Here is a 25,988-nt window from a genome sequence, read left to right as displayed (position 1 = left end):
TTTTTATCAATGATCGTTGAATTAGTCTTTAATAGTATATAATAATTTCAATAGAAAATGAATTATTTTGTAATATTAATCGTAAAAATGTTGTAAAATGATGACATTTTTATAGTATCATACCTAAAAGAGAATGGTCTCGTCTGATTTCCCACTATGCTTTGAGGTGTTTTGGAGATGGCGACAGTTGGGGAGGGCGGAGAGGGGGACGCCTCAGTTCTCCAACAACTCAAGGTTGTAGAAACAATATTTGGGCTGCAGATGGTTCCTGAATAGTTCTGTACATATGAGGGATGTGCCAGAGTCGAAGAAAACATGCTGGCATGTCGGAAAAGGGCAGCTGTATAGCTGTATTCAGGGCTATGTCTTGTGCCAAGTCCAAACTTCCAAATATGCAACAGTAGAGCTGAGTAGAGTAGAGCAGTATAGAGTAGAGTAGAGTAGAGTAGAGTAGAGTAGAGTAGAGTAGAGTAGAGTAGAGTAGAGTAGAGTAGAGTAGAGTAGAGTAGAGTAGAGTAGAGTAGAGTAGAGTAGAGTAGAGTAGAGTAGAGTAGAATAAAGTAGAGTAGAGCAGGATAGAGTATAGCAGTATATACTATAGTAAAGTAAAGTATAGTACAATCCTTGGTACAATAGAGCAGGATAGAGTAGAATAGAGCAGAGCAAAGTAGTAGGTAACTGACAATATGTGTTTTCAGTGATAGAAGTGTAAGATTAGAGTAAGAATGTTTAATCTTGTTATTTCTTCCCATGAAGGACACAGTTGATAAACTGTATGAGTTCAGAGACCATTACTTTGAGCAACACGGCATAGACCGAGCAGCACAGAAGGCTGAGGATGTGAAAGCTGAGGTGTCAAAGACCATGAAGCTGCTTGACGAGTTGCAAGGTGATATTCTTACCTAGTGGGGAATTTTATGCAAACTACTGTGATGTGGGGGTTAGGGTGTGTTCTAGTCTTATCATACTTTTAGCAGACCATTTTAAGCCCTAAAAACTGCTGGTTCCCTCTCTGTCTCCCAATGGGCTCTAGATCTATGGATTAACAATTTCCTGGTAGCCTTGCATGTCAATCAATTTTCATGCTGTTCTAGTGTCTGGTAGGACTAAAAAAGCAACAGTACCACTGTAACACAGTAAAATGTGTATGTAATTACCAGGGAAACAGGGGGTCCTCTGTGCGTCCAGCTGAAAAAGAGGGCGTCCAATTTCCTTCTTATTTTAGTATCATGCGTCCAATTGACGCATGGACGCATGCCTAGCTAAAAGCCTGGGTACACCTGATGACCTGACTGTGGGTGTAGCTATGAATAATATGAGTCATCTTGAATTGACTGTAACCACAACATAATTTGACCCAAGCCAAACCATACTTCCAATTATCCAAGGATCCTAGTACACCACTTCTGCCATACATGCAGCCACCCTGCAATATTTACATAATGCAGATGCACACCAAGACAGACAAACAAACATACCAACTGATTACAATACATCCTTTTTCATGGAGATAATGACAACCTTTCTTATTTACTTACTGCTACCCCCAGTATGTTCTGAAAGCATTCAAGTATGATGATACAACTTCTTATAATCTCATCACACAGAAACATGCCCAAACAAGGCGCAGGTTAACATGCAGAGAGGCCGTGCCCTGAACGTGACCTCAGATTTTGACCCAGAAGCTCTGGACTTGCTCTCCAAAGCCGTGAAGCTGGATCCGTCCCTCGTGGAGGCATGGAACAACCTCGGCGAGTGCTACTGGAAGAAAGGAGATGTGGAGGCTGCCAAAAACTGTTTCTCTGGTGCTATTGCCAAAGTAAGATTTTCTGTGTCTTTCATTGATTTGGCATACCTGGGCTGAGAAATACTAGTAGTTTGGTACGTGTGTTTCTGACTGGTCCATACTTTACGGTATCCCTAAGGCTTCTGAATGTATCCCACAGGCTACCATTGAATTATTAAAAAACGCTTTGTGTGCACCGCATGGGGCATTGTTTGAAAATTTCAATACTAGACCTGGACAAGTTGGAAGTGATGTCCTTACAATTTTTTGTTTGTTTTTCAACTTTTAGTGCATTTCGCAATGAAATGGTATTTTCTCCAGAGGGTATCACATAAAAAGAATACAACACGGTGCATTCCGCATCAATCTCGACCCCAGCCATCCTGCAGGTCGGATTGCTCTTTGTGTACTCTGACCCGCAGTTGGGTTGAGGCCCCGTGTGATAGTATTCTCTATAATTTAAGCATTTTTTCTAACTTTGCAAGTTGTAGTTAGCCTGAGTACAAGCCTCCGTAGTGACCGCTGGCTCAAAAGAATTCGCTTGCTAACCACGGAGTCTGACCCTGCGTGTATCCGTAACGGCTGTTAGTCAGATATTCGTTTCGATTTTGAACGAGCTCGCTGATTGGCCCCATTCGTCTAAGCTCCTCCCCATGCCACACTGTTCTTCGTAACGGGTAGGTTCTAAGAACTGTTGCCATGGCGATTCTTTCAAAACTGGACCCGAACAGGGCAATAGAGACACCTTGGAACAAAAAATGGCACCGAACGCAGCTCGAATTCCCCTCATTACGTGATAATGAGACAGCCGTTACGGATACGCGCAGGGTCAGACTCCGTGGTTAGCAAGCGAATTCTTTTGAGCCAGCGGTCACTACGGAGGTTGGTACTCAGGCTAAGTTGTAGTGCTCATCAGCAATAGCACCTGATGTCTCTCACAGTCCAGGAACAAAGTGTCGTTGAGGAATCTATCCATGGTCTTACGTCAGCTTGGTGCCGACCCTGTTGATCGATTTAAGAACATCCAAGAAAGTGTGACTGTAGCCAAGGAAGCTGTACAGCTGGATGTCAATGATGGCACTTCTTGGTGTAAGACTTTTTTAGTGTAATATTTGTGAATGACAGTTTTTGTTCAATGCACTATTCGTTGTTGTTGTGTTGTGGGGTCAAATGTAATCTCCAAGCAGATCTCCACGGGGGCAAAATCATATCAGCTGGCCAGAATCTTCAGCCAGTCCCCCGTACGGACACAGTGGATTAACAACCCACTGCTCCTATAGCCTCAAAAGGGCTATGGGACTATCTTTTAGTTTTACTGTTATGTAACCTCTTGTTATTATATACATGTGCATGTAATTGTTTTTGGTAAAGAGACAGTTTGTATGATCCTTACAAGTTTAAAGCCAGTGGTTATATCAACAGCAGAAGCAGGTGTTGATTATCATTTTCCACATTTTTACGAAAATCAACCAAATGTTGTGAATTTTCATCACAGATTAACAGTTTGAACTGTGATGTTTTTATGTTTTGTCCAGATGTTCTCGGCAATGCCTACCTGTCTGTGTACTTCTCTGGTGACCAAAATCTACATATTCTCAAACAATGTATGAGTGCATACAACCAAGCGGTAAGTGTCGAGTGGAGCTTTGAGAGGATGACACTAATACTCACAAACACAACCATTTCAATAAAGATGTACATTTTTACTTTTCTGTACAAGTACATGTAATCAGTAAGTTACAAAAAGAGTACCATTCACAATTTCATCAATTAGTCAATTATTAAAGCTAATTTTCTTTTTGTGTAACATGTGACTTTCATCTTAGGTAGATAACATCAGTTTGTTATTAAATTCTGCACTTGCACATAGGATTACGAACACAGACCGGTCTCCAGATTACATATTGTATACATTTAAAGGTATTATATTATATAACTGTAAAGGTAGATAATCTGTTCTGTAATTTTGATTGTTAAGTTTTTATGTACAGTAGCATGTCAAAGAAATAAAGACATGTTCTAAATTTGTTTGGTTTATCTCATATTCAAAGTAATATTGGCTCAAACAAGACACACTGGGAGTCAGGAACTATTATTCCATTACTGGTAATAAAACTATTCTAGTCCAGCATAATGATAGGATAATATTAGCTTTTTGCTACACTTACGTATGTACACATAACATTCAAGCAAGTATGCTTCTACCCTAGGCTTATGATGTTGGTACATAGATAGAACACATCAACTGGTTACCGTAAATCATGAAATAATTCAATTGTAGTGGTTTTATTTTTGCAGTGATCTATTACTGCAAAATTGTAACACTGCAAATATGTGTTTTGTAATTCTACTATAAGGCCACACCAATTTAATTTCTCAGTTCACAGATTTTGTTTTAAATTCTAGCAACAAAAAATCATGTAAACAGAAGGCTGCAGTAAAAACTTGCACCTGACCCTGTTCACTCCTTGAAATTGTGTGCACCAAAGTACAAAATTTCCTCTGAGATTCTGTTTTCTTATTGATTTTCCAATCGAGCATTTAAAAAAAAAAAATTTGTTAACAAAGAAATTAAAATGGTGTGGTCTAATACAGAATTGTTTCAACCTCAAACTTAAAACACGATGAAAACCTCCTTTTCCTTCATATGTCAAAATAAAACCACAGTGAAAGTAAATTCATTTACATTATTCTGACATTTGTTTCAACCAACTGAAAACCTTGGTTGACATAAACATTCAGATAACCATAATGTCTATTCTCCAAGCAGAGATTTCGGTTGAGTGGGGTAGGAGTGTCCGGGATTTTTTATGAATGAGGAACGTAAAAATCCCAGACACTCCTACCCCACTCGACCAAAACCTCTGCTTGGAGAAAACATAATGTCATAACAACAGAGGTTTTGATGCCCGTAAAGGGACACTTTTTAGTTCGAAGATTCATTCTGCATCCATGGCTGTCAGGACAGTTGACATATCCTCAGTGCTAGCCTGAGATTCTGCCGTGATATAATAGTTATCATTTAACACTGAAGTTGGTACAAGTTCCATTGGGGCCTGGAAGCCCGTTGTTGCCATCTCTTCACTCTGTGGGACCAGGCAGCAGCACATCCTGACAAAGTGACCGCGGAGACCGCTCCTAGGCAGTTGATTGTGGCTGATCATGCTTGTAACGTCAACTTGACCTCTGTCTTGAGTTGCTACTTTTGCTGTAGGCATTTCTGTTTCGGGGTAAAGTGGAATGTCCCCCAGTATGCTGTCAAGGCTCTCGCTGTCAGCCATGTCGGTGTAGTAGATGACCTCGTTATCTATGTTATCTTCCTTGGAACAGGTTTCCTCCGAAACTTCCTGTTTTGATGTGGATCGTGAACATGTTGGGGTTGAGACGATTGAACCAGTGCCAGAGTTGGGTGCAATTTTTCTGGATTCTTCGGATTCATCCACTTTGTTCGCAACCATTTTTTTGGTGATTCTTTTCACGCTTGGCGTAAGATCGCAGTGAAACTGCTTGCTTGGAGAAGCACTACAACTTGCATCCGTGTCTTTTGTGGTTGGTACACTTACATCTTCCAGCGAAACATCTTGTAGTAAAGATACACACTTTCTTGCCCTTGACTCGTTTTTGCCTCTAGCTGTGGCATAAATTTGGTTGGAGGTGTTCTTAGTCCTTTTCCACATCCATCCTTGTCGAACGTCTTCCCGAGTCAGGCTTCTTTCTTTAAGAATGATGTTCAACTTTTTCTCTTCAGAGTCTGTAAGAGAAAGACGTAGCCTGCAGTAAGACAGAAGCCTCAGTTCCTCGGCAAGTTCGGACTGTCTTTGCTTCTTAGGAAGCTCCTCTCTGAAATCGCCCTCCTCTGGAGTGATCATCTCCTGTTGTTCAACGGATGACAAGATTTCCGTTGCAAATTTCTTCCCGTTGTTCTCCATGCTCTCCGTGTCCACTGTTGCTGCTTGGATGCTGGCTGCCATCACGACTTGATATCACCGGACGCTAGTCTTGCGAGATGTTTGTTTTAGAACGCCTACTTCAACTGTGCTGCACGTACTTTACAAGTAGAACTTGGGAATTAGCAACGATAGAACGCTCACAAACAACTGCTCACAAGCAATTACTTTGAGGCCCCAGCCTGTAGCGAATAATGAGTTGCCAAAGAAATGATTTTGACGAATAGCCGGATGATGTAAATGTTGTACAACAATTTGTGGCGAGGAAAACACGTGATTTTAACGGAAGTTGGCCGGAGACAACTGCGTTATCAGCTGGAGTCAGGACCGCTGTCGTCTGCTGTCGTCTGCTTTTGGGGCTATACCAACTTAACCACGTGTGAGGGGAGTACGCTTCACCAAGTATAAGAGATAAAATGATGTGGGGCTACGCACCCATAAATACCGTATTACCATATAATAAAAAGCAACTTGTAAAACATGTATTTGAAATTGAATGCAAACATTCACTTTGCGTCAGTATGGAAATATTGTGTAGTAAGTTTTACCCCCTACTTTGCGGTGGTAACGCCCGAATAAGAAAATGGCGGACATCAACATTCGAAAACGACGTGGAGACCAGACGACTCTTTTCTAGCTGTTATCGTGGCCTGACAACTGTATTACTTCCCATACAATATCCTCGGGACAGAATTTGGCGTTTTCATGCAGCTTGGTAAATCGGGGCAATGTCAGGAAGGCCAATCTGTTGAGCGAAGGAGCGTGCTAAAGCAAAAGTTTTGCGTTTCAACAGCATCCAGCGATGACGGAAGGCGATATCAATTTCTGGGATTCCCTCGAGATTTTAGGCCACGAACTTTTGCATCGAGAAAGGGAGATTGTTCAGAAAAGACAACCTGCTACAGAAAAGACGAAGTCAGCTACTTCAGAGGATGGAGAGAGTGGTTCCAGAGGACACGTGTTGAGAGCTATTGAGCGTCTTACCGAAACAATGATCGTCGCGTTGTCCAATGGACATTCTCCGGTGTTGACTTACAAAGACAGAGGAAAGTCTTCGAACGTATCCTTCGACGAAGATTTTGGAGTCGTTCCCAATGACACTATTGCAGTTAAGACGGTGGACTTCTCGGCAATAAAGTCGACGACAAAATTTGCAAGAACGTTACAAGTCCTTGCCATAACTTACAGGCTGGTACAGACGAACACGTATTCTACGAAACGGGACGTCTTTTACAACGACACCAAGTTGTTCGGGACCCAGCGTGTACTTGACACGATAGTTGACGACATCGCCTGTATGCTGAAGGTGCCCAGACATAGTCTGCACATCTTGGCCACATCGAAAGGGTGCGTAGCCGGTGATCTGACTCTGGTGGACAGCGATGGCAGTTTTCTGGACTGTTCTGTGGCAAGTGGAGGGACCATGGTGCCAGCACATGTGCAAAACATCACAAACCTGCACTCAAGTAAGTCAGTGTTTCATTCTGTGCACCTAATTTTGCTTATAGTGTGTTGTCAAGTTCTAGGTTCTTTCACAAATGACAAAAATGTGATGTACCTGCTATGGCAAAACCTCTCTACAGCTGCATGTATTGTAACATGTACTATCAAGTATCAACTTCTCTAAAGAGGGAAATGTTTTTTTTAAATTCAATTTTGCAGCAGGGAAAACAGTGTTTGTGGCAGTTTTAACTTAGCGGTTGAAACAAAGGGATAGGCAGGCAGAACACAAAACAAAAATTTTTGCAGCGGTTTTAAGTTCAGAAGGGGTCACTGCTAAAACTGCGAACAAAAAATTGCCATAGACATTTCCCCTTATACAGTATTTTCCTGTCTATTGCAGTCACACAACATAAATTGAAAGGTCACATGTTTGGACCGACGTATATAGATAAGCTTACAGATCAAGAAAAGATCATTCCATCATTTTGCTTCTTTTTGGCTTAAAACTACAACTGAGTTGCCGATGTCCTTGTTTTCCCATCCAGATGCCAAGTTCGTGCTGGTTGTTGAAAAGGATGCCACCTTCCAGAAGTTACTGGACGACGGGTTCTGCAGGAAGCTGGCACCCTGCATCATGGTCACAGGCAAGGGAGTACCCGACCTCAACACACGGATGCTAGTCCACAAACTGTGGAAGGCTTTCCACATACCCGTCTTTGCTCTGGTGGACGCCGACCCCCATGGTATGGAAATCATGTGTACGTACAAGTACGGGTCCATGGCACTGTCGCATGAGTCCCACAACCTGACTGTACCCACCCTGAAGTGGCTTGGAGTGCTGCCTTCGGACATCAGGCGACTGTGTATTCAAGAAGATGTCCTCTTACCCATGAATGACTCGGATAGAGCGAAAGCGAGGGAGCTACTAGGGAGGCCCTACCTTTCTGCTGAGCCGCTGTGGAAGAGAGAGTTGGAGGAATTCCTCACAAGGGACAGAAAGGCGGAAATCCAGTCTCTCATCTCCATATCTCCAACCTTCCTGACCGATGTGTACATTCCTAACAAAATCAAGTTTGGAGGCTGGATCTAATGTCAAAGTGTCTTTTTTAAGATGAGTGCGAAAGGACTTGAAGTGTCATTTGTCTGGCCAGTCACCACATCTGAAGGGCAACAAGGATAACTGTTTACTCAAACCAATAGACTGCTAATAAGTTGCTTGGGAAGAAATGAGTCAAATGGATGATAAGTGGCATAAAAATATCTATGACTTTCTGAGAACATTTCATATCGTTTGCTAGCATGCTGACAAAACCGTAAACAATTCATTTTCTAGTATTGACAATCATAACGTCATCATCAGTATTTCTTGCATATCTACCTACGTTATGAAATATGATAGGCATCCAGGTTTACAATTATTTCAAGTATCTATCTATCTATTTATTGAATTGTTACAAGATCCTGTAAGATGCCTAAGGATAGGCAATATGAATACTGTGAACAGAGATTATGTTTCCCATAATAAACATGTTGTGATGAATAAAACTGCTTGGGTTTCAATGATGTCACATAATTCATAAGTGTAGTAGAACACTTTTCTGTGAACATACAAAATTTTGATTTTGATCTAAAAATCAAGTTGGAAAAGTAAAAGTACATATAGAGGCAAAGGTGTAATGTCAAAGATATCTCTTGCAAGGCAGTCTCCTTTTTATGTACAACTGTACAGCTTTTCAGGAGATCTCAGATATATAAATCTATATTTCCCATCAGATGTCTGATTGTTTGAACTCTTTCAGGAGGGTGATGTTGTGGCCAAAAGCAACCCTGACCTGCACTTCAACAAAGCAACAGTAAGTCATATCTTACCGATTAAGCCTCTGCTATGGCATTGAAAAAGAAGTCTTAGATGTAACTTATTGTAAGTCATGCTCATTGAAGTGCATTCTCCTACACATGTGCACCTATGCAATACAATATACATGTACCATGGGGATGCTCTGCTAAACTGGGCTGAGTAGAGGGTTTCCACTTTTGTGGGCATGGCCTGTAACCGTCAGAGAATCAGCTTTACCTAAAAAACATTTAGCCAATTCTCTCATTGGCCGACACTAGTTAGAGGCCACACCCACAAGAGTGTAAACATAAGCCAGCTTTAGCAGAACCTCCCCTAGGTTAGCCTGGTCCCAGTCTCTAGGGGTCGGCTAAGGGGTGTTTTACCGGGGTCCAGTCTGCTTATGATTGAGCCGTTTCTGTCAGCCTTTCACTTAGCTGCTATATAGAATTTTGCAGCCTTTCCTACTTTAGCTGCCATAGACAGTAATTCAATCCAAGGCCGTAAACACACCCCGAGCAGGCTAAGCTGTCTGGGCGGGCCGGGATCACTCCCAGCGCCGTAGAGATGTTTGGGAGCCCCCGATGGTATGGTTTCCAGGCTAGGTATATTGTATGGGAGTAATAATATCTTTTATCTGTTGACAGGTGTTGAGATATGAAGAACAGTTTCAGCTGGCTTTGATGCACTGGGACAAAGCTTCAGCACTGGACCCCACGTGGGACCAGCCAAACATGAAGCAGATACAACTTCTCGGCTATCTGTCCAAGGTGGCGGACATGGTGCACCACAAGGTTGGGACAAAACTAACATGCATGATAATGGTTTACTAGCATGTAAGCTTTTGATTTTAAAACGTTCCTCAAGAACAGTAAACGTCTAAGTTTCAGTTTTGTTGGTTGAGTAGTAACGATTGGTTAGGTCCCTTTTCCACTAGATGGTATTTGATTTTTATAACTGGAATATGATACAACATGTAAAGGTGCAGCCTCTCATCAAAAGGGGGTGTTATGAAATCCAGTGCAAGAGTGTAGACTTAAAGCATCATGTATTATATTGGGTTCTTTGCTTTCCAGGGAAAGTTGAAAGCCAAAAGACTCCAGTCCATGCTGAAGTCTCTGTCAGAGAAGGACCTGGGGCCTTACGGTGGTGGATCATTTGATAGCTCAACGGGGAAGAAAGTTCCATTGGAATCAACAACCTTGGCAAACTTAGCTAGTGGACTGAATAAGAATACACTGGTGCTGGGCAGGGTGGTCTGCAGTGTCACAACAGAGGAAACCATTCCTTTGTAAGTTTTAATACTTTTAATACCTTTGTAAGTTTTAATACTTGCAGTTTTTGCTCATTAAGTATTAATTTGGTAACTAAGAAATGCAGGACACCGATGAACTTGTTTTGTGGCTATGTGTACCATTTGTCTTGGACGTTGATGAAGGTTAGACATTCAGGTAATAAGATACGCCAAAAATAATTACTCAAGCAACTGGATAAGATTTTGAAACAGTCAGACGTTTCAGACAGTATCCACTGTCTTTCGTCAGTGACTAACGATAGGTCTCAGTCCTATCGTTAGTCACTGACGAAAGACAGTGGATACTGTCTGAAACTTCTGTTTCAAAATCTTATCCAGTTGCTTGAGTAATTATTTTTGGTGTATCATTTGTCTTGGAGTTAGTGTGTAGCACATTTAGGTACATGAATGTTTGCAGTAAGTGGCAGCCGAGTGGCGAGGGTAGCAAACACGGGATCAAGAGATTGGGTTCGATTCCTGGCATTGGGTCCATGGTGAAGGCACTTAACGTGACACTCGTGAAAAAATAGGTACCCTTACTTCAGTTGGGGAGGTAAAAGGCAGTGGACGGAGGGGAATGGGCTCAGTCTTCCAATACGGTGCCCAAGACACAGTGGATAACAACCCACTACCCCTACGGCCTCAAAAAGGCTATGGAACCTTTACCTTAGCCTGCATACCAGACCTTTCACGCGATGCGATGATTACCCCTTTTGGGCATGGAAGATCTAGTAGTAGGGATAGAGTTGGCACCCGGGAGCGCTTGGCAGCCGAACTGTGATTACCTTTACCTTTACCTATCAAGTTTCTGTGATACTGTCTTCTGTCTCGTAGTGAGTCATACCAGCATCAGATAAACATACTCTAGCCTCAAATATTTTCATAGATGCATCTAGTTGCTGAGACTAAAATGTTTTGTTCTTTAATACTGACAGATATATCTTTTCTCTTCTAGTACATTTGCTTTGACGGACAAGGAAGGCACCTGCTTTGCTGTAACAGTGTACAACGTGGCACCTAATTATGGAACAATTGTTGGGGACTCTGTGGCCATCCCAGAGCCCTTCTTACAACATGTAGACCTTCAGCACAAAGACAAGGTAGAAGTTTTTTTTATAAATCATCAATTTAAACCTTGTCCTTAAGCCACACCAATTTGATTTCTTGGTTAACAGATTTTCGTTTTTAAATTTTAGCACAAGGACATCATTCAAACAGAAAATTGGGGTGAAAACTTGCACCTGACCCTGTTCACACCCTGAAACTGTGTGCACCAAAGTACAAACTTTCCTCTGAGATTCTGTTTTCATGTTGATTTTCCAATCTAGCTTTTTTTAAAAATTCTGTTAACCAAGAAATCAAATTGGTGTCGCCTAAATCATCAATTTAAACCTTGTCCTTACAATCTGAAGACCACAGGTTACTATGTCAGGTACCTGTACCTGAAGATACATCTAGGTGCACATCTCTACCCTTACATTTATTAACTTTCTTGTCTATTGCAGAAGTTCCAGTTCAGCTTGATCAGAGTGGAAACTCCACTGGTCCTTGTGGTCAACAGTAGGAAGCTAGGACTGGACAAACAAGCACCAACTGTCCTGGCCTGTACAACAATGAGTGAATAGATCACACGTAACTGTTCCCAGGTGTAAGGATGATAAAGACTTGTGCCACAGATTTGTCTATGAAAAATCATCCATTCCAGGCACAAAAGTAAACATGTCATTCAACATGGTGTGTTGCTGGAGAGGAGGTGTTTTGAGAATGGCTGCTGCCTTGATGTCAACGCCACAACAGTTTTATGTGAAAGATCTTTATACACATATTCTTACGTTTGAATCCAATACCCCAAGCTGACTTGATCAAATGTTTAGGACTTTTTGAAAGGGTGAGAGGCACAACTTGCTGTGTAGTGACAGATTGACAGTAACAATTTTTTGTTAAGTCAGAGTTACTTCTGTCAGTTCTGTGTGATTGGAGCAAATAATAATGAAGTTATCAAATCTGCTGCTCTTGTTATTAGGAGTTGGACAATCCTTTCTAGTTTGGAGCTGAGCATTTGGAGTTTTTGTACATATTTTGTACATTTCATTATCATCTTCAAATACATGTAGCGGTGGCCTTTTATGTCCCTTCTGTGAAGCGTGTTTATAACGTAATATAAGGACATGTTTTAACACTTCGTAAATAGACTGATCCTGACTGTCCATCACAATTAGCAGTTCAACCAATGAGAGAATGGCAATTAGCAGTTTGATCAAGGAAAAAGTGGCTGCATGTCTGTCAAATATTTTTCTATGTTTTTGTATTGCATTTCTACGTTTTGAGTTTCTGACAGAGGTGGGCAGGGCTATGTGATCGGTCTATTAAGACTTGAATCAAGAAACAGTGAAAACCAACTGCTGGAAAAAGCTGTGTGGAGTTTATTTGTTTTCAACTAAAGTTGATTGATGCGATACAGCAACATTTTTACAGGGTGTACTGAAGCTTTATGCAAATAAAATGTTTCCTGTGAATAACATACTTACAGGCATTTTTAGTTCAACTGTAGTAATTACACAATAGATGACTATGATTTTGCACTCTCTTGCATGTAACAATCATAAATGGTACAAGACCGCTTCAACCTTTTGATGGTTGTCTGTTTGAAGTTTCTCTATAAAATCTCACAAGTTACAATAAACACAAGGTTGTTGTACACTTCATAGAAGTCGTCTACTTCTTGCGGACGGTGCCTTTGGTTTTGATGCCGTGTGCCCCCGCTGGCGTCTGCTTGGTGGGGTCGTAGGTGAAGGTCTGTGGTACTGGACCCGTCCCCGCCTCTTTCCATCTCAACGCTGCTCGTCTTTGTCTGTTTTCCACCTCACTAGCAAGGCTGGCATTTTTCCACCCTGGAAGTTAGAAAACATATTTCGGTGGGTCTGTTTTGAACAAAATTCGAGAGCTGCTTCATTCTTACAGCAACATGTGTAAAATATTTAATTTAGGTAAAAAAACGATACAGTGTACATTCCTGATAACACTGGAACCCAAGGTACCATACTGGCCATGGGCCTAGCTTTTTTCCGAAAATAATTTCATCAGGTCGGTAGAACATAGGATATTGGATTTTTCTTTATACACAACTTGTGACTTCTTACCTGCTGACGTTTCGGTGTCTGTCAGACAAATTCTTCAGAGCTTCTGACTTGAGTACTGCTTCTCGCGGCAAAAGCGCCACCTACATCTGCTACTTATAGCGGCAAGAAGCAGTACTCCAGTCAGAAGCTCTGAAGATGATGTCTGACAGACTCCAAAATGCCAGCAGGTAAGAAGTCACTGGTGGTGTATAAAGAAAACTCCAACATCCAGTGCTAGCTTTACCTGATTTCATGCCTTTCATAAAGCCTTCATTCTTCTTCAAGCTGGAAGGATCGTGCTGGATCTTGTTCGGCATCTTCAGCCACTGCCGAACAGCAGGAACCTTCAGCAGGCTGATCTGCGCAATGGTGAAGGTGTTGGATGTCATCCAGTATGTGAAGATAGCCTGTTGGAAGTAATGTACAAGGCAATCAGTACATTTTTCAAAAGTTTCTATCTCTGACGCAAGTTGAATTGAATGTTTGAAGACTACACATTGTTTGTTTGAACCTTTGTTTATTCATAATAAGCTCAAATCGGCACGCAGGCCACTTTTCATTGAGGTCATGAGGGAAGAGGTAAGGGTCAGATACAGTATAGCAGAGATACACAGTCATTTGAGTCCTAATAACTCTATCAACATATTTTATTGCATATAATATATATATGGTACAACAATATACAATTGCTACAACATATAGTAGGGCGAAAGCTGGTTCATGGTCCGTGTCTGTGTGTACTATACAACAACAGCATTAGTTTTGCAAATGACATAATTATGTGGATTTGGACTTCCAGTTGTACTTTGTAGACAATTTGCAGCCAAAAGGAGCTCTTTCTTTAAATTATATAATCATGCGGTACACAGGTGAATTTCAGACATTTCACATGTCAGCACTTACTGCATTCTCCTAAACAGATCCTCGCCTGTGGCCTATACAACATAACTTGGTGAGGCTCTGCTCAACCGGTCTGAGGTTTCCACTTTTGTGGGTATGGCCTCTAACCAGCTGTAAGCCAATCGGCTTTACTTCCAGAAAACATTGAGACAATTCTCTGATTGGCTGTCAGCTGGTTAGAGACTATGCTGTCAAAAGTGGAAACGCCGTCAAAGGTGGAAACCTCAGCCCGGTTTAGCAGAGCCTCCCCAAGGTATATCTTACAAGCCGTGGGCAAGGCTCTGCATAGGAGAAAGGAAAGTGATCTTGAGCCAGTTTAGCTCAATTGAACTCAATGAACAGATGAGCTAATCTTCCACTGGGCGTGACAGAGAAGACAGACGCTATGTACAGTATTTACAGGTTCATTGTCCTGGGGAAATTCCCCCAGCTCTTTTCGACAAGCACAATGAACAGTGGACCACGGCTTAACGTTCCGTCCTAAGGACTGCAACCCTTTCCGGTAGCGTGCATATCGGGTGAGCGACACAGCTGGGATCGAACCCGGGGCTTCTAGTTCCAGATGCATGATCACTAACCACTGGACTACGAACGCTACAAGACAAGGACACATGAAGACTTACTGTAGGGAAGGAAGCTGTGAGAGGCAGGATCATCAAAGCCACCACTCTCATCACATTCTTCATCGTTTTCATCTGGGGGTTCTCCACTCCCAACTCAGAACCAAGCTGAAGAGGAAAAGATTAACTTGTTCAATACATTAACTAATAAAAAAGGGTGCCTCTTGTGACGAGAAAACTGATAGCAATTATATTATTCTGTTTGCTGAATTATTTTGTTTTTCTTTCCCAGTCACTCTAATTTTAGCCTTTGCCAAGAAGGTCATGTTTTCAGTGCCGTTTGTATGTTTGTTGCCAGCATAACTCGAGAAGTTGTGGATGGATCTTTATGATATTTGGTACTTGGGTAGGGGTTGAGAAAAAGCTATGGTCAAGTTCAATAATGGGTCTTCTATGGTACTGCAGCTGAAGTTCTGTGGTACTGGCAGTATTGTACAATTGTGACACAAACACAGAGCTACACTGCATAACGACAAGTCCTCCTACCTCATTGGGGGGTGTCCCTGTGGTGTAGTGGTCTGCGCTTCTGTTACTTACCACATCTGGTTCTGATTACATGGAACCAGAAGGCCCAAGTTCAACTCCCAGGTATAGGACACTTCTGGACAAGAGGTGCATTGAGTCATACCAAAGACTTTATAAAAATGGTACATACTTATAAAACAGTATGGAAGTTAAACACACTCCACTGCCAGTGGACTAGCCCCCTGCTGCAGTGATTGCACCACAGTGTGGCCCAGGGCCATACACCTTATACACCACCATACACCTTATGGTGTGGGAGGATTTTAACTTTAACCTACCTCAATGATGGTCAGCATTGTAAGAGATGTCATGATAGGAAGGATGAAGTAAGGGTCGGCGGCCGTGAGGTCAGTGAACCAGAAAACTCCTCCAGTCATCATACTCATGATGGGAAGGGTAGCCATACGCCGGAGACCAATAAAGAACGAAATGAAAACTGGCATCTACGAGAAGAACATGAAAACAAAGTTCTGTTGTCATACAGTGTGTTGGAGGGAAAACACATTTTGCTAGTCTCTAATACATGGTTGTGTATAAAAAAAATATCATTAGTCTTATGGAAAGAAAAAACTTCAGTACAAGCCTAAACATAACTCCTTCACTACAATGCTATATATGAACAGTGGTAGAAATATTTTTTTCCAGTGTTCTGCAATATTGCAGAATGTCAAAATTTTGTTCTGCAATTTGAAAATATTTGCTGCAAATGCACAAGCCCCCATACTACAGGTTTGTGCGGCCACTGTTCTGCAATTTGAAATTATTTTCTGCAAACACACAAGCCCCCATACTACAGGTTTGCGTGGCGTAGGTTTCAGATATGTACAGCGCCGCTAGTTTGATAAATTGAGAACCATCGAATCCCAAGCCTGATATTTTCATTCTGCAAAATTGCAGGTTGTTTAATTTTCATTCTGCAAAATTGCAGGTTGTTTAATTTTTCTTCTGCAATATTGAAAATCTTTCTGCAAATTGCAGGCGGTGGGTATTTTGAACACTGATGAAGTTACCAGAGCTTGATGCAACTGGCTGAAAATTATTGTGACAAGCTCAAAATGGATATCCCTAAAGACCTAACATTACTGTGTGGGTGTAGCCATAAGCCATCCTGGCTCTCAACTTGTCTACAATATCATTGAACCCAAGCCAAACCATACTTCCACTTCTCCAAGTATCCTATTACACCACTTCCAGCTTACATGACTCACACCAAGGCAAACAAACCCACTAAGTGATTACAATATTCCGTTTTCCCGAAGGTAATTAGATGTCCTGGTCATCCACGTGTATTTCCTTCTCAGGCTTTCCTTCCTAAGACAGTCTTGAGTAGAAAACAAATCTCACCTGTGCAAGTGGAACCATGAAGTTCTTGAGAGGATTGACTCCATGCTTCTTCATAAACGCTTGTAGTTCAGCAGTGAGGTGGGCAACTGGGCAGAGGAAGTAAAAGATAATGGTTGAAGGGAGATTCAGAAATCAAATTACTCAAATGTTATGGCAAACAGTTAAGTACTAGTATATAGGAGCAGCCAAATACTACAAACATTGCCGACTAAAGAGTCATGCATTTGAAGGTAAGTGAACCATATTTCCATTAGAATAGGCTGCAATTCTGTGAGGGCAACCCATGTTTTCTGGGAAGTAAAGAGCGAAGTACAAAGTGGAAAGACCAAGGTCTGGTAGCCTGTGTTACACAATGTCTTGCTATCAGGGGCTGATTGGGCTTTCCCATTCCCGGAACAACCAATAGGAGGTCAGGATTCTCTATCTCTGAAAATCAGTCCAATAGGAGTGCAGGATGCTCTGTCACTATGGAAACCAGTCATCACAGCCTCCAACACTTTATATATGGTAACAAACAGCTTTCAGTCTGACAGTGTTTGGTCCATGTGAGCACATAACGAGCATGCATAAATGAACAGGATCAGGATGTTCCCAACTCTTCTGACTTTCATGCTTCTAGGGCCGACCCACGAAGATGCTCCGCATGATTTACAATACACCATGGTGGAAGCATGCTACAAACAAGCAGTTATATGGATCATTGTCAAATGTCACCACAGTGGTGAAACGTTGCCAGCTGAGTCTCGCGGGTCACATGGTATACGTAGTACAGAACCAGCGGAAAAGCTTCTGCTTTGGAACCCGGACACAAAGAGAAGGATTGGTCGACCAATCACAACACTAAAGAAACTCATAGAATCCGAAACTAATTTGGAAGGACAAGAACTCCTCTCTGCAATGAACGACAAGAAGTTCTAGAGAGCACTAGAAGTGTGATTTAGCCAGGCTACATGGTCTGGGAATAGCAAGTAAGATTGCCTAGTCTCTGCAGTGGACATACCTTCCCACTTGTTTCCCATTGTTCTGGCCTCATTAATCTTCTCGTTCATTTTCTGGATCTGTGGCATGACGTTGTTTAAATTGATGGCGTTCTTCTGTCCCTTCACAATCAGGGGAAACATCAGGCTCCTGGCCAGCAGGGTACCTACAGAGATGGGAGGGAAATGCACAGACATGACAGGGCTCGAAATCCATTTTTGCAAATAGGTGCACTGGTGCACCCAACCAAGAGAATTAGGTGCACAGAAAGAAATTTGGGTGCACCACATAAAATAAAGTTGGATGTCAGCAAAACATAATTACAGTTTAATGCTCTTATGATTGTAATCAAGAACTTCACAATCTGTTATCAAATTTCAAACAAGTAATACACCAAATAAAGTGCAACAAAGGGTTCAATTGCTTTTTCTGATACTGTTTACTAGTGTACAATGGTACCTTTACTCTATAGCCTACAAAAATATCTAGGTGCACCAGTGCGCCTACAGTGAAAAATTAGGTGCACAGCTCCAATTTTGGGTGTACACAGGTGCACATGCACCCAGTATTTCTATTTGGAGCCCTGCATGAACATTACGGATCATACAGTTTTACATGAAACATATAACATAACATTAGCATCCATTGAGTCTTCTGACATGTACATGTGCATGCAGATATGTAGTAGTACAGTAGTAGCATCAAGTATATGTATCCAGCCAATCAGAATCTTGGATAACAAACTACAAGTAGTACTAGTAGTTAACATTAGTTAGAGATTGCTCCCTTTTCTTGCTCCTCAAACCCAACTGGGAAAAGTAAGGCAGGAAGCCATATTGTACTATCAGTAATACTCTGTATCTGTATAGCTGGTATATAACAGCCCCTCAGCGTATCACACCAGCTCCGCAGGCAATGTAGCACAGCAGCAGCTGGTTATATTTTATTATACTGAACGACCTGTCACACCTACCGGTAATCTTTGCACATCTAGCTGCAAGCATTGTTTAAAGCTATCTAGTGAGGATACCTCTACACTACTTAGTGGCTACGCAATCCTGATGCAGATGACATTCCAACTACACTGTTAGAAACTACACTTATGGCTGTGTGTTTAACATTGGGTAGCAGGGCTGTCTCCAGGACCTGTCCCTCCGTCCCAGGACGGAAATTTGCTTGTTGGGACGGAATTTTTTTTACCTTGTCCGTCCCAAACTGAACTTTCTGACATGAAATTATATGTAAATGTATCTTTGTAAGCTTAAAGTGGACGAATTTAACAAGGAAAATTCAACACATTGGCTCCCAAACAATGAGTGGGACGGAAAACAATCAAAAGCTGGAGACGGCCCTGTTGGGAAGAATAGGATATAACAAAACAGTTTTACTCACAGCAGACAATGGAGGCCCACCATGGTAGGTGTAACGTTGAGTGACACATATCTATGGTTGACTGGAGAAGACCGATGGGCGTCCATCCTCCAAGCCCCAGCTCTGCCAGGGAAGGATCTACCCCCGTCTCTGCTGCAGCCTGCATGATGTCGTGGGTGGTGGGGGCCTCGAAAGGGACGGGGGTGACTTCTGTCGGTGGGGCATCGGTGGACATGGCTGGGGGTACTTCAGATGTGATGTTTGGTGCTACAGCATCAGGGGGACTGAGTGATGTATCTGCTGCCTGTTACATGAGAAAAAAATTTAAAATCTAGAAAATTTAACGGTTCTCACTGGCAAATGTCACTACATGAGAAAATACATGTACTGTCAATGGGGAAACTTTTGCGATGGTTTCATTTTCGCGGTGACCTGTCTACAGCAAATCCATTATGCATCTCCAATGTATGGCTGCTACTGTACTACAGAATGTTTCAACCATGAATTTAAAACACCGCAAAAACCTCCTTTTTCTTCATACTTCTCAACCAAGAGGACATCACTAACTAAAACTAGGTACTCATTTTCACCTGAGTTGAGTGAAAAAATACAGAAGGTGTTAAGTGCCTTTCCCAAGGGCGCAACACTAGGGCTTGTTGGTGCTATTTGAATGCTTGCTATTTAGAGCCATCACGACTTGAGAGTGGAAAGGAATGACAGAAGCGTAACAGTGGGGGTTCAAGCGCCTCCAACTGACCAGTCTAAGTGGTCGCGACCTTTTAGCCCGGTGGTTAAGGCGTGCGTGCCTGTGATCTGGGCTGCCGGTTTTAGCATGGGTTCGAATCTCGGTTGGGATCACTTGTTTCTACTCGCTCCTTTGATTTGTTTCACTGGTTCCCACACCGGCCCTGTGAGTAACGATCAGATCACACAGGGAATATCGTACTTGGAGACTCAGGACGAGTCTAGAAAGAAAGGGGGGAGTAGTGTAACAGTGGGGGTTCAAGCGCCTCCAACTGACCAGTCTAACTGGTTGCGACCTTTTAGCCTGGTGTTTAAGGCGTGCGTGCCTGTGATCTGGGCTGCCGTTTTCGGCGTGGGTTCGAATCTCGGTTGGGATCACTTGTTTCTACTCGCTCCTTTGATTTGTTTCAGAAGCAAGTAAGCAAGAATTTGAATGCTTGAGAAACAATGACATACCTGCATACTGGGCTGTGTCCTTTCCACATCTGTGCTGTTGTACCGGATCCCCACCACACCTAGAACCCCCATGTTGTTCCTTCTCAGCCAGCTCCATGTGACGTCGGTAAAGTGTGTTATTCTTGGGGCAGACTTGATGTGACCCGCGCCCATGCTGTGGTGGACTGCAACATAGCCTCGCTGAGACTGAAAATACCAAGTGGAGGAATCTACTTGTGATATGTAATTATAACTTTAAACCAATATTACAAAACGCAAACATACTGCAAAGGTTATTAAAAATCGTTCTACCTTGTATACATCTAGCAAAGTTACCACCTTTATACCTTTATACCTTTATACCATCTTCAGTCGAGGAAGGCAGCGCCTGTTGTGGACTGATCTATTCGCTTCCGCCGTGTTCGTGCATTAGCTCCTTCCAATGTCGATCTAGTTGATTCTTGAACTGGTTAACTGTTTCACTGGAGACTACATTCTCTGGTAGGGAGTTCCAAGTGTTTATTGTCCTTGCACTAAACACATGTGCTCTTGTTCTTGATTTAGCCAAGGGTACTTTAAGCTTGAGGCTGTTTTCATTCTGTTTTCAAAGTCTCAATAAATTATTGCAGTTGCCATGCTCTACGGTACGTATAAGTATCTATGATGCATACTTGCTGCAATAAATTGAATAATAATTTTTGCCCCCCCTCCCTCATCACAAACCTAGCCGGATTTGTATTGAGCACTGTTAGCTTATACCTGTCACCACAGGCACGCAGACCACTCCACGCTGACTCTTTAGTTCTTAAAAATCACACAAGGACAAATCGTCCTATGCACTCACCACTTGTCTCCCTAGATTTCTAAAAATTAAATGCCCTCCACCGCCGCATCTTCGCACTATCGCCGCCATGCTTGTGCCTTTGGGTTACCCTGGATTATACCATTATTGACACTTACATAAATACATAATAGTCTTAAAGTCCAAGGAAAATTAGCGTATCGATGAATATTTCTAGCTTAAAGGTACTTTGTAGACATTTTGTATTTTAAAATTGCTGAAAAATATGACGTTATGAACTGATCGAATAAATAATTGTAAAATTGACACCTCTACATTTTTTGTTCCAATCGAGTATTCCACTGACCTGTGACCCACCGGGGAAAAGAAGAAGAAGCATGACTGCAGCAGTTGTTCGTGTCAAACGCTGTCAGAACGACGATCCAGTCGAGGCCTTGTTGGTCTCCTGTAAGAGACTAAAGGGCGCAGATGGACAGGCGGCCGCTACGGTAACGGCTGAAGACATCAAGGAGGTTTTCAAGTTCGTCGGAACCGTCGCGAAGCAGGTACAAACCGATTTGTTGTGTGATGATCATAGTCCCATGTTTTACTTTTAGCTGATAAATCAGTTTAGTCAGCAGAATTTCTCCTCTCCTTTTGAACGACAAGACCTCTACTATAATCATTGATGAAAAATCATTTTACGAACTTCCAACATAATTTTTCGTAGTCATATTTTTATCGTTTTTTGGGAATACAAAAAAATTGACAGGCACATCACGTGGGTACCAGATGTCATATATGATGTCATCACTATGGATCTTTCACTATTTATGCGCACTGGTCCACACAATGCAATATGACATAGATGGAATATCTATCTGCATGCAAAGATGATCATGTACAATGTAACAAGGCTAGCCAGACTCACGCATTTGTATTATAAGAAAGTACTCTGTAATGATTGATTACTAAGCTTTAATAAGCAAGTCATTATCTGTTGTCATTATATCTATCCTTCAGTTCAATAGGAAGATAGAAATCACAAAAGGTATAACAATTACACTGATTGTAATTCAAGGCATGGCAACTGAATGCATTTATCCAGTCTCAGCAGAATTCAATAGACCTGATGTCATGGGCTCACAGGAAGAATGGTGTCAGCTATAGTCGTGAATCACTGGTGGTGTATAATTGATGCCTTTGCAGATAAGGCAGCGAGATTTACTGTCGGCATTGTAGTGTGTGTCTTAAATTTCACACTTCGTGCCAAACCTTGGTAACAAGACCTTTGTTCTCCATTCAGGGTGACAACCTTCCCAAACATATCAAGGACAACATCACCAAGACCAGGCCTCATGCCAAGAAACAGGCCAAGCCCCTCCCCAGTAAGAGACACGAACAGAATCGCGATGCCTTTAGGGTGGCCCAGCGGGCAGGCCGCTACAAAGTGTTGGCCAGTCACAGGGACATCGATGTGGTTCTAGAGAGGGAAGAAAAGGAAGGTGCGGCAAAGAATGGGCCCAAGGTCGCAGAAGGTGGAGGAAAGAACGGCCCCAAGGTCGCAGATGGTGGAGAAGTAGAAGCCGGACAGCTGTTCGGTGTGTTTGATGCTGTAGAGGGAACCAGCAAGGAGGATGAGGAAAGGAAGAAGAAAAGAGCTGAGAGAAAAATGCAGGTCAGCTTTGAACTCTGTTTACATGTACATCTTTTCCTTTCACATAGTTTTTATACCATTTCAGTTGTATACAAGTATGAAGTCTTTTTTTTCAAATACAATGCCTAATAGAATACTGTATAAGGCCAGGAAAAATCTTCTTAAAGGGATTAAGTTTCACCGTATGGAGAAAATGGAGTGTTTAAAACAAGGTGGTAGACGGGCAAAAGTCATAACAAAAGTTTCAAGTTGGCGGTGATGAGGTCACCACAAAACCGCAAATTGAAAACATTTCCCTGTTTATAGTTTTTTGCCATGTATTATTTGAGTTCTGAAGCCTGACTGTTACGGAACATTAAGTTAAAGCTGAACAATGGTTTAATTCCAGGAGTTGAGCGACCCCGACGCCATCACCTGTAACTCGGTCAGGATGATCCGTGAGCTGACCCTGTCTGACGGCCCGGCGGCTCCACAGCAGTCCCCACAGTTTGTGTACGACATCTACTACTCGGACTCGCTGGACCCCACCCACCTCCAGCACATCGTGGAGGTGACAGACTGTCATCAAATGGAGCTGGTCCACGAGGATGCGGATGATGAGGGGGGTGACATGTACGATGATGAGGATGACAGCAATGATGAGAGCAACTGGAGGAACGACTATCCTGACGAAAATGAGGAGTCCAGCAGGGACATAGACTACTATGATCCTGACTATGAGTGGAAGGGTAGGTCTAGTCAATGAATATGATGCTTTATGAACAGGTGCCTAGAAGCATTCATACAGATTTTTTGTCAGTTTGGAGGGTCTTATCAATGATTTTCACATTGGATCTGACATTATTACACAAGTAGATACTAGCAAAGTGCCATTACACTATTTAAAAAATAAGTGTAACACGGTGGTTGCAAATAAATGTGATAGCATGATTAGCCTCCTTCGCAGACTTCCTATAACGGCGGCATGTATATTTGCGGTAACTAGAACCTTGATCAGAACTGTCCTTGTCTTGTTGCAGACACCTTCGGCGACCTGTCTAGTGATGATGATGACTACCTTGGTCCCAGACGGATGCCTGGCAGTGTGAAGGGTGCAGAAAGCGCAGCCATGGCCAGGTTCAAGGCCCACCCACTGGCGGACCTGGATGACGGATACTGCTATACAGTACAGGACGGTGGCAGTGACAGTGACAAGGGCGGTGACTTTACGTACTAAGACATGTCATCTGCAGTCCACCCAAAATTGTAAAATACAAAATGTAATGCAGTGTCAGACACTGTAGCATGCAGAATTCAATGTACAGTCAAACCAGCCCAAACTCGGGAGACCGATAAAATCTGGTCTATGTGGTCACTATAGACAGGATGGTTAATGCTTTATCTATGGGTGGTCAGGTGTCAGGTGGTCCTTATGTAGAGGTGGACACTTTGTTGGTTGACTATTTGTTGAGGACCTGTCAGGGCTGTCTCCCGGACCCTTTGTTCCATCCCAGGACGGAAATTTGCTTCTTGGGACGGAAAAAAATTCAACCTTTTCCGTCCCAAAAATATCAATTTCATGAGGTAAAACTGATGAAAATGTATTTTTTTAGCTTAAAATGACAGATTCAACAATGAAAAGTACAAAATCAGCTCCCAAACAATGAGTGGGACGGAAAAAAAGCTGGAGACTGCCCTGGGACCTGTACAATAAGAAGCAACTACCGTACCGTCCACTGGTGCTATATGTGCTGAAGACCTTTATGTAGCATGTGGTGATCACACAAGAATAAATGCATCAAAAGGCTATAATTGATACAAGTCAATTGCAAAAGGTTGCAAACTAAAACTGTTAATGCTTTCTTAAACTTAAATGATATTTCCAGACATAAGGTAGTAAGTAGAAATTCTCTCAAGAGCTTTTTCACTCTAAAAAGTATTGAAGATTGGATTATTTTGCAACTAGTAAAACGACTTTGAGAAAACAAGACATGACAAGGATTTAAGAATAGCTCTGAGAAGCAAGATGTGAAGTAAATAGCAGAAATCTGTGTAAATATTAAGTGCTAAGACTGTGAAACTTAGATTAAGGTAACCTAAGGCCACACCATTTTAATTTCTTGCTTAACGGAATTTTTAAAAAAAGTGCTAGATTGGAAAATCAACAGGAAAACAGAATCTCAGAGGAAAGTTTGTACTTTGGTGCACACAATTTCAGTGAGTGAACAGGGTCAGGTGCAGGTTTTCACCCCAGCCTTCTGTTTTCATGATTTTTTGTTGTTGCTAAAATTAAAAAAAAATCTGTTAACCAAAAAATTAAATTGGTGTGGCCTAAGGCTTAGGAAAATAAATGTTGTTTCCGGTTACCAACCGACCCTAGCAGAAACCTACCAACCCTAGCCTTTTTTTTTTGGTTGGTCGCCCGCTGGAAAGGGACCTTTTCTTTCTGACATCTTAGCGATGAAATGATGTATAACCGCTTCTAACATGTTCTCCTAATATCTGTTACAACACAAAATGATATCAACAGACCCATCAAAACTACATGTAAGTCCCATTATGTTGACACTGAAATTGTGACTCAGTCACTGTATTTTTCAATCCCCCTGACCGAAATCTAAAGAAAAAAAGAAGAGAGATAATTTTTACCGACTGCCCCTAATTCTTTCAGGACTGTAATCAGAACACAACATTAATTTTCCTAGGCCTGTGCATGTCTTTGATGTATGTGAATGTTTCAGATGACTAATACATATCACTGTTGCATTTAACAAAGTATATATTGGAACTAGGTAGATGTTTTATCACTGTTCATACTTTGTGAAATACAAAATGTACACGTACCACAGTAACTAAACAGATCTAGAGAAGTTTTATTTTTTTACACTTTTAAGTCATTGGAGTTGAACATCTAATAGTTAGGCCAATTAAATGGACCTACATGTTGGGAACTGGGTGTTAGTAGTACTCAGTACACATTGGGAAAAAAAATAATTACATTGATATCTTTCAAAAAAATTCTATTGTTCAATATTGATTGATTGAATATTCTTGACACTATCAAAGACATATTTGCTGCCCGCAAACTTGCTTTACATAATGAGGCATTTTAAAACAAGGCAAGAATGACAAATCTGGCTACAATTTTTGCAATTGGAGATTTCTTAAGTTCTAGATTTACCCACCAATATGTTGAAGTTTTTGTGCCAAACTATTTTAAGGAATAACTGA

General features: G+C 41.9%; 4 protein-coding genes across 4 annotated transcripts; 3 read left to right on the top strand and 1 right to left on the bottom strand.

Moving 5' to 3' along the window:
* Positions 1–141: 141 nt before the first annotated feature.
* Positions 142–13,004, top strand: LOC136438569 (tetratricopeptide repeat protein 5-like). Its single transcript, XM_066433424.1, has 10 exons — positions 142–234; positions 757–889; positions 1,608–1,819; positions 2,728–2,875; positions 3,322–3,413; positions 8,976–9,029; positions 9,658–9,804; positions 10,087–10,301; positions 11,260–11,404; positions 11,810–13,004. The coding sequence occupies exons 1-10, from the start codon at positions 178–180 to the stop codon at positions 11,927–11,929; spliced, it is 1,323 nt and encodes a 440-aa protein (XP_066289521.1). The 5' UTR covers positions 142–177; the 3' UTR covers positions 11,930–13,004.
* On the top strand, positions 6,226–8,800 carry LOC136438570 (meiotic recombination protein SPO11-like). The gene is made up of 2 exons (XM_066433425.1): positions 6,226–7,199; positions 7,722–8,800. The coding sequence occupies exons 1-2, from the start codon at positions 6,536–6,538 to the stop codon at positions 8,264–8,266; spliced, it is 1,209 nt and encodes a 402-aa protein (XP_066289522.1). The 5' UTR covers positions 6,226–6,535; the 3' UTR covers positions 8,267–8,800.
* Positions 12,705–21,310, bottom strand: LOC136438568 (mitochondrial inner membrane protein OXA1L-like). Its single transcript, XM_066433423.1, has 9 exons — positions 21,185–21,310; positions 20,362–20,547; positions 19,183–19,465; positions 17,813–17,956; positions 16,813–16,898; positions 15,747–15,911; positions 14,947–15,051; positions 13,668–13,830; positions 12,705–13,195 (listed from the first exon to the last, which is right to left on the bottom strand). The coding sequence occupies exons 1-9, from the start codon at positions 21,251–21,253 to the stop codon at positions 13,020–13,022; spliced, it is 1,377 nt and encodes a 458-aa protein (XP_066289520.1). The 5' UTR covers positions 21,254–21,310; the 3' UTR covers positions 12,705–13,019.
* A 177-nt stretch (positions 21,311–21,487) lies between these two features.
* On the top strand, positions 21,488–24,729 carry LOC136438571 (probable RNA polymerase II nuclear localization protein SLC7A6OS). Its single transcript, XM_066433426.1, has 4 exons — positions 21,488–21,687; positions 22,428–22,799; positions 23,167–23,506; positions 23,798–24,729. Exons 1-4 carry the CDS (start codon positions 21,520–21,522, stop codon positions 23,992–23,994), a joined length of 1,077 nt encoding a protein of 358 aa, XP_066289523.1. The 5' UTR covers positions 21,488–21,519; the 3' UTR covers positions 23,995–24,729.
* The last annotated feature ends 1,259 nt before the right edge of the window (positions 24,730–25,988 follow it).

The sequence above is a fragment of the Branchiostoma lanceolatum genome, chromosome 7 (assembly GCF_035083965.1).
Source record: "Branchiostoma lanceolatum isolate klBraLanc5 chromosome 7, klBraLanc5.hap2, whole genome shotgun sequence".
NCBI lineage: Eukaryota > Metazoa > Chordata > Leptocardii > Amphioxiformes > Branchiostomatidae > Branchiostoma > Branchiostoma lanceolatum.
Note: the sequence above shows the minus strand (reverse complement) of the source record. Positions and strands in the feature narration are given on the sequence as shown.

Excerpts from the sequence above, each read along its gene's own strand:
- LOC136438569 (XM_066433424.1), top strand. The coding sequence starts at position 178 with ATGGCGACAGTTGGGGAGGGCGGAGAGGGGGACGCCTCAGTTCTCCAA. Across the intron at positions 235-756 it reads CAGTTCTCCAACAACTCAAG|GACACAGTTGATAAACTGTA; the intron begins GTTGTAGAAACA and ends CTTCCCATGAAG. Across the intron at positions 890-1,607 it reads GCTGCTTGACGAGTTGCAAG|AAACATGCCCAAACAAGGCG; the intron begins GTGATATTCTTA and ends CTCATCACACAG.
- LOC136438568 (XM_066433423.1), bottom strand. The coding sequence starts at position 21,253 with ATGGCGGCGATAGTGCGAAGATGCGGCGGTGGAGGGCATTTAATTTTT. Across the intron at positions 17,957-19,182 it reads GTGGGCCTCCATTGTCTGCT|GTACCCTGCTGGCCAGGAGC; the intron begins GTGAGTAAAACT and ends CCATCTCTGTAG. Across the intron at positions 16,899-17,812 it reads AATGGGAAACAAGTGGGAAG|TTGCCCACCTCACTGCTGAA; the intron begins GTATGTCCACTG and ends TCCTCTGCCCAG.
- LOC136438571 (XM_066433426.1), top strand. The coding sequence starts at position 21,520 with ATGACTGCAGCAGTTGTTCGTGTCAAACGCTGTCAGAACGACGATCCA. Across the intron at positions 21,688-22,427 it reads TCGGAACCGTCGCGAAGCAG|GGTGACAACCTTCCCAAACA; the intron begins GTACAAACCGAT and ends TTCTCCATTCAG. Across the intron at positions 22,800-23,166 it reads GAGCTGAGAGAAAAATGCAG|GAGTTGAGCGACCCCGACGC; the intron begins GTCAGCTTTGAA and ends GTTTAATTCCAG.
- LOC136438570 (XM_066433425.1), top strand. The coding sequence starts at position 6,536 with ATGACGGAAGGCGATATCAATTTCTGGGATTCCCTCGAGATTTTAGGC. Across the intron at positions 7,200-7,721 it reads CATCACAAACCTGCACTCAA|ATGCCAAGTTCGTGCTGGTT; the intron begins GTAAGTCAGTGT and ends TTTCCCATCCAG.